General features: G+C 38.2%; 1 protein-coding gene across 1 annotated transcript; it reads left to right on the top strand.

The window, feature by feature from the left end:
* The first annotated feature begins 406 nt into the window (after positions 1-406).
* Positions 407-3,266, top strand: LOC142401671 (UDP-glucuronosyltransferase 1-2-like). The gene is made up of 4 exons (XM_075487137.1): positions 407-668; positions 835-1,133; positions 1,212-1,919; positions 2,531-3,266. Exons 2-4 carry the CDS (start codon positions 840-842, stop codon positions 3,113-3,115), a joined length of 1,587 nt encoding a protein of 528 aa, XP_075343252.1. The 5' UTR covers positions 407-668; positions 835-839; the 3' UTR covers positions 3,116-3,266.
* The last annotated feature ends 4,073 nt before the right edge of the window (positions 3,267-7,339 follow it).

Below are 7,339 nucleotides of genomic sequence, written 5' to 3'. Positions count from 1 at the left end.
ATCATGTGTGATTCTTTTTCAATTTGCAGTGAACAGAATCATTTTAGTCTGGGGTCATTTCGAAGGCTGTTTCTGAACTTTTAAAATAAAACCCCAAAAAATTGATTATACATGCAAAGAATACAAATTTTGATCAGTAATGAAAGTAGTCATTAGTTGCAATATAGAATCTAGAATAACTCCACTTACACTAACTACAGCAGCAAATGTTTTTAGTTTTTTTCCTGCAGGTATTTACTTGCGCCTGCAACGTGATATGAAACTCATGGAGCTTAGCCTTGCATAATGCACTGTAATATCCTTACGAAATAGGTCACAGGTTTGTCTGATGAAAGCACTGTTCTGGTTTGGCAGCAGAAAACACATTCACTAAAGTACAGTGCACAGAATACACAGAACAGGGTGCTAGCAGCTTTTCAACAACTTCATTGAATGAATTGTTTTAACTTTGAGGACTTGACAAAGGAGAAATTATCACTTTGTTTATCATTTGCAGAATGTTCATAGTAGCTTCAATTGACACGTGCCACAGGTAACTTATTTACCTGTAAAAGGACATACTGTATCATCTGTGGGGCTGGAATTTGAACTCAAATATCTAAGGAATCCCTTTGATGGACTGTCAGACCGAGGGAAAGAAGGATAACTGTTGCCTCTTTTGACAATAGGTAAGTGAATTTCAGAACCCTTACAATGTTGTGGTGTAAATCTATTATATTTACTTTTTAGTGAGTGTAATTTTTACCATTTACAACTATATGCTTGTTTGTATTGAATTCTTAAGATAAAAGCATATTCACTAAAAGCACATTTATGTTTTCATTTGCATTTTAGGAGCCATGCAGTTGCATCATGTGTGTGGGATATTTGTATCCTTCAGTTTATGTCTGACTTTCTTCACACCACAATGCGATGGGGGAAACATTCTGGTGTACCCTGTAGATGGTAGCCACTGGATTAATATGAAGATTTTACTGGAAGAACTTCATGCCCGGGGACACAACATTACTGTGATCAGGTCCTCCACCAGCTGGTACATCCCAGAAAAGTCTCCCCTCTACACATCTATTACACTTGAAATGGATGAAGGTTTTGAGAACTTTTTTGATGTGTACTTACAGGAGCACATGAGGGTATGTGATGATACATATATTTATTGGGAATTATGTATATTACTTTTTAACACCATTTTTTCAAACCATTCCTTTTAGGCACAGAGAGAAGGAGCTTCAATACTGACTTTCTTCAAGCTCACCACGGATTTCCTTTCTATGATTACTGAAGCACATTCCCTGTGCTGTGAGTCTATAGTTCAAATTTTTGAAAACCAGAATTTGGCGAAACGTTTTTCTCACTATGATCTTTTTCTCACTGACCCAGCCATGGGTGCAGGCGTTGTGTTAGCCAAATTTCTCAAACTGCCACTGGTGCTCAATGTGCGCTGGATCACCAGCGGAGAGGGACACTTTGTTTTAGCCCCCTCACCACTTTCTTATGTCCCAGTGCCAGGATCAGGTCTAACAGACAAAATGGATTTCATCCAGAGGGTGAAAAACATGCTTTTCTATGGCATCGTATTGTTTCAGGAAAAAATCATGGTGGGGCCTATCTATGATGCCATCTGCGCTAAATATATTGAGGGTGGATGTGACATCGTCTCGCTGCTTCAGGAAGCAGACATTTGGCTGTTCAGGTCAGATTTTGTATTTGATTTCCCTCGGCCCACAATGCCAAACGTTGTCTACATAGGAGGATTCCAGTGCAAACCAGCTCAGCCTCTGACTGCAGACCTGGAGGATTTTGTTCAGAGTGCTGGCAAGCATGGAGTAATCATCATGACACTGGGAACTTTGGTAAACGCGTTGCCCAAAGAGGTTGCAGAGGAAATTGCCAGCGTCTTTGCCAAGATGCCCCAGAAGGTAACAGATGGTCTGCAATTCACATTTTTGTTCTAATGGCAATTGTTTTGGATATATTTCCTGTGTTGCTTGTGTTGATAAGCTCATCGAGTACGTTGGTAGTATGTACACACTCCAATAAACTACAAAAGATAAAGCACCATCATTTGACAAACAAAATGCAGTTGGTAAAAAAAAGTTTTTGCTTTACCCAGAGATAGCTATGCAGTAGTTATTCCATCATAACATAAAGTATCTTATGTGTTTCCTGTTTATTTCATGGTTAATATTACAGTTGATATTGCCTTTAGATTTGAAAAAAGAGTATATAGCCTTTTCACAGTTCAGCACCCTTCACAGTACGTAGAATGAGTCATTGTAAGTGGCCACAGAAAATGGAGGGACATTTGATGCCTTGTGTAAATCTGTTGAGCCACAATGGACAGTTTTCCATGATCTTACCAAAAAATCTTTTAAGAATAGTTTAAGGTTAGAATGTAGGCCACATAAAGCTTAATTTGTCTTTTATAGTTTCATTTGTGTAGTCTATCATTAAAATATTCTTTCACTTTCTATCTGACATTATTTAAGCAACATGTAATTATACTGTCTGTTGATTGTTTTCTGATCAGGTGATATGGAGGCACAAAGGGGAACGTCCTTCCACACTGGGCAACAACACTCTAATAGTAGACTGGATGCCACAGAAGGACCTTCTGGGTCACCCGCAGGTCAAAGTCTTTGTAGCTCATGGAGGAACCAATGGAGTCCAGGAGGCCATTTATCACGGGGTTCCGGTGCTCGGCATACCCCTGTTTTTTGACCAGTATGACAACCTTCTACGTCTGCAGGAGCGAGGAGCGGCAAAGATAATTCAGCTAGCTGATGTGAATGGTCGCACATTTGAGGAAGGTATTAAGGAGGTGCTCCATAAAGACAGCTACAGGCAGAACATACAAAGAATGTCCCGTTTGCACAGAGATCAACCAGTAGCACCCATGGATCAGGCCGTCTTCTGGGTAGAATATGTGATGCGTCACAAAGGAGCGCCTCACCTGCGTACGGAGTCTTATAAGATGCCCTGGTACTCATACTACTGTTTGGATGTACTCGTTCTTCTGTTGACTCTCGTAATTGCGCCCTTCCTCTTGATTTTTGCCATCTTTAGATATTTATGCTGCACAAGAACAAGAAAGACTAAAACCAAACAAAACTGACACATGTTCAGAAATATACCATATTTGTATACCACACCAATTGGTTATGACATCAAAACCACAGACAGGGGGAATAGATAACATTCATTCATTCATTTTCCATATTCACTTCATTCTATTCAGGATCGCAAGGGGGCAACAGCCTATCCCAGCTGCCAGTTCGAGGTAGAGTACATTCTTGACAGGTCACCAGTCCATCACATTGAGTAAATAACATCTCCTTACACTTGCCACTATCAGGAAGTGGGTTATAGCAAGTTTTGTTCACAAGTAAGGCAGAAAGCCCAACCTCTCATGAAGTTGATGTGTGACACACAGGAAAATATGAAAGATTAGAGTTTTTTCTGTCTGGAAACTGTCAGTGTAGGACCAGCTCTGGCTTGGTGCCAAGATAAGAACCAGCATTTCTGCAGAATAGAGAATCAAATATTACATACTATTGTGGAACTTGGGCTCAACTCTTGCCCAAGAAGCCACTTGTTGCTTCTCCTGCTTCTTCTTTCACACGTTTTTTTTTTTTTATCAAAGTGGCATTTTGAATATCTTGAAGGAGCCCCTGAAAAGATCAGTTTTGTCAAGTTGTGCCACTTTGGTGACTGTTTCACTAAATCTTCCAAACAAAAGGACTTTTAAGGTGTGTCCAGTTTGTTATAGTTACACATACAAAAAAGGATTCCAAAGAATGACAAACTGGTCACTGGTAGGCATGAGGAGCAACGACTGGTCCATATGATTAGATTGCATTGAGGAGTCACTGTAGCACAAACTCTTAGAAAAGCTTAGTGATTGTTATGATAGAAAGGTGCCGGAACATAGTCCCATATGGGACTGCTTTGCTGTAAATGTGTTCAAGCATCTCTGTCCATCACTAAAAATACCTCAACAGGATACTGTCTGCTACACTGGAAACTTCAGGAATAGCTAGTGAAAGAGTTCAAGGAGTTGACTATAACCCAAATTTCCCATGATCTCAATGTAATCAGCTGTCATTGAGTACCTGTAGATTGTGCTGGAAAATTTGTTAAATCCACAAAATGTCCCATATTCAGTGAAGGTTATTTGGTTGTAAAACCTCAACTCACTGATGATAGTATCATGTAGTTAACATGATTCTGCTATTTTAATAGTTGTAAGACACCAGAGCACAAACATCTTAAAGATGCTGCTCACTGTCTCTTGATATAGACTATTTGCACTGTTTCAGAATATGCAATTTAGTACATCTTTGATATTTTGCCTAAAACCAATTCAGAAGTGGCAATGTGTTGTATGTTTTTTGATTAAAGATCAATAAAACCTGACTGAAATTACTTATTTTGTCACTCCATTAATGCTGAATTTTCTTTATTATTATTCTTGTTGTGAGTCTACATTTCCACTTGGCTTAAAGAAAACATGTGATTGTGCACTGTAACAGCTGTGATACACGCTAATTTTTGATATGGGTTACAAAAGACAATACAATATTTGTAACAGCAAACATTATCACATATCCAGAACATATATGTGTATAATTACCAGGATACAATGGGCCTTTGCCATGGAAATATCTTGGTGATTGATTTGAGTGTGCTTGTTTTTTCTTGTTTTTTCACCAATCCTCAGTCCGTTCTAAAATGATTGATTTCAGCTGCATCAAACCTCACTTTTGTATTGTCATTTATAATACGGCACAACTTAAACTCATTAATACATTTATTTCCAGTCTGATTCTTTTAATCAAAATTGTTGACTGCTAATCTAATCTAATAATGTGGATCATAACACTGATGTTTATTTATGCAACAGCAGTTTTGCTCTGAATATGAATATGAATGCCCTGACCTAAAGCAGTATTTGAATAAAACTGGACAAAGAGTTTTTCCAAATGTAAAAATAAAAGGGGACAGATGTGCAGTTCTCCTTGTTACCAGTGTAAGGATACCTCAACTATACCAGACCCAGGGTCAGACATCTCAATCATCTGATTGAGATCATCTGGGATGATTCCATAGGCAGACATAAACGAGCATCAGCAAACCTTGTCAAGCAGCTCAGAACCCCCATAGCTTTGCATCCTCATATCCCGCACACAATACGTTGACAGATTTGACTCTTTTTATGTCCATGGTCCCTACCTGGAAAGTCCTTCCTGTGATCATGACTGCGCGATCTCTCATTTTTGTGTTAAAAACAGACCAAGGTTGAGGTGTGAATAAAGAAAGCAGCTGTCTTGAAATTGTAAAATATCAGACTACAGAATAAAGGGTAAATTTGATTTGAAAACTGCCAATTAATAAATGAGTCTGTCTTATGACAATTTTTGCTGAAAATGAAGACAAAGTGTCACAGCTGATATTCCACCTAGCAAGACCACCTTTAATGGTTTCTATGCTGCAGTAAACCCCCCTTTTCCTGCTTATAATCTCTCCTTGAAATGAACAAGATAAACATATCTATGTCCTTGGGCTTAAGTGTGTGTTGTGTGTGTGCACGTGTTTGCCTTTGCAAAAGTAAAGCAAAATGTTCATACACTTATCAATATATTGTATTGTACATAACTGCTGTCTATCCAGACACTAAGCCTAATCCCGTCTTTGACAATGTCTCAACCAAACCTTATCCTTATCTCCAAGTCTAACTCCGACCTTAGAAATGATATTTTGCCTCTTTAGCAAGACCATTGCTCCTGATAAGGTTGGTAATTACACAAGAAAAGGTTCCGAGAACAACTATAAACCAAAACACACACATAATAAAAAACAGGTTCACATGTGCTCCAAAAGTGCATCTGCAAGGCGTGACATTGCTCTCTCCACAGGCACAGAGATCACATTAATTTTTCTCTCTGTTTTTCAGAGGAACTGGCCCAAAAGCACAAATGCATCCACCTTTCTGCACAGCAAAGCCTGCTATATAGTTTGGTTGATGATTTGCATGTGTTGCTGCCTGCTCAGTATTGGAAATCATTGTAATGCTTAATCAATGTGCAATTCTTCCAGCCAAACCTCGTCATTCGTTCTCCATTATCTGTTGGATTGTTTGTTGGAATGGCACCTGCAGTGTTTGAATCTTTGTTTCACTCGTCACAGCTTTAGTTTTAAGGTGCAATAGTTGTAATTCTATTTTCAGAAGACAATCCATCCATCCATCCATTTTCTACACCTGCTGAATCCGTCGGTCGGGTCAGAAGACAATCATCAAGGGCAAAAAAAACAAAACATTTCTGGAAAATATTTTTGTTCATTTTTTGAAAATCCAGTCAGTGTATATAGATGATAGAGCGTTCTGAGAAGTAATGTAAAAACTGCATTCTTTTTTAAATACATCTTTTTTAAGTCTTCTAATTTAAAGCTAAATATAAAATGCTTATGAAACAACTTTTTTCTCTCTTTTTATCACAACTTGTTGTAGCTTCTACCAAAAATGTGTGCTAATTCCAAATTTCCTGTAATATTGAGTGGATTATGCAAAGCATCAAAATACAGTATGATAACAGAGTTATGAGGATGAAACATGCATTTACATAACCACCTTGCGAGGGTATTATAATCACTTACAAGCACTCATTTGGTGCCCTGAGCAAATGAAATACAGGATGTTCAGTCAGCCCACTATCCCCTCAAGAATATTTTAAGGATTAAATTATGAATGTCTCCAAGTGATTTTGAAAAGCTGTGCTATGCATTTATCTGTAATAGGCTTGATTAATGAGCAAAGCTATGACTTATCTGCTCTTTCGGTATAAAATGGCAGCCACAAAAACTCAAATATGAAAAAGTGTCGGGCTCAAGGGAGATGGTCTTGATTAAAGAGTTTTCTTTCTTTTTTGAAGAAATTACCGTGATTTTTTGTAACCGAAGAAAGATTTCAAAAGATCCTGCAAATTCCATTCATTGAGTCCATTATTTGTTGACTGTCAAAATAAAAAAATAAAAAAACACGTCATGAGAAAGAATTCAAGTTGCAGATGCTACAGTAAGTTTGCGTATCTATCTCATGAACAAATACATTGTGTCTCACAACATCAAAAGGCGCTGTTTCAGATTAGCAGAAGTTGGCGCATTTGGAGTTGTTTGGAAAGCTTCTTTGTCACAGTTCATCTGTTCTTGATGGCGCTTTACTCTTGTCTCCTTAGAGACTCCTCTAAGGCTCCATAAATCTTAGAATCCAGGCAATGGACTGTTCTTTTAATTTAAAGTTGGTGGGGAGGACCAACAACAGGGCTGGCACCACGATTTGCTG

Source organism: Odontesthes bonariensis, chromosome 16 (genome assembly GCF_027942865.1).
Source record: "Odontesthes bonariensis isolate fOdoBon6 chromosome 16, fOdoBon6.hap1, whole genome shotgun sequence".
NCBI lineage: Eukaryota > Metazoa > Chordata > Actinopteri > Atheriniformes > Atherinopsidae > Odontesthes > Odontesthes bonariensis.
Note: the sequence above shows the minus strand (reverse complement) of the source record. Positions and strands in the feature narration are given on the sequence as shown.

Excerpts from the sequence above, each read along its gene's own strand:
- LOC142401671 (XM_075487137.1), top strand. The coding sequence starts at position 840 with ATGCAGTTGCATCATGTGTGTGGGATATTTGTATCCTTCAGTTTATGT. Across the intron at positions 1,134-1,211 it reads ACTTACAGGAGCACATGAGG|GCACAGAGAGAAGGAGCTTC; the intron begins GTATGTGATGAT and ends CATTCCTTTTAG. Across the intron at positions 1,920-2,530 it reads TTGCCAAGATGCCCCAGAAG|GTGATATGGAGGCACAAAGG; the intron begins GTAACAGATGGT and ends TTTTCTGATCAG.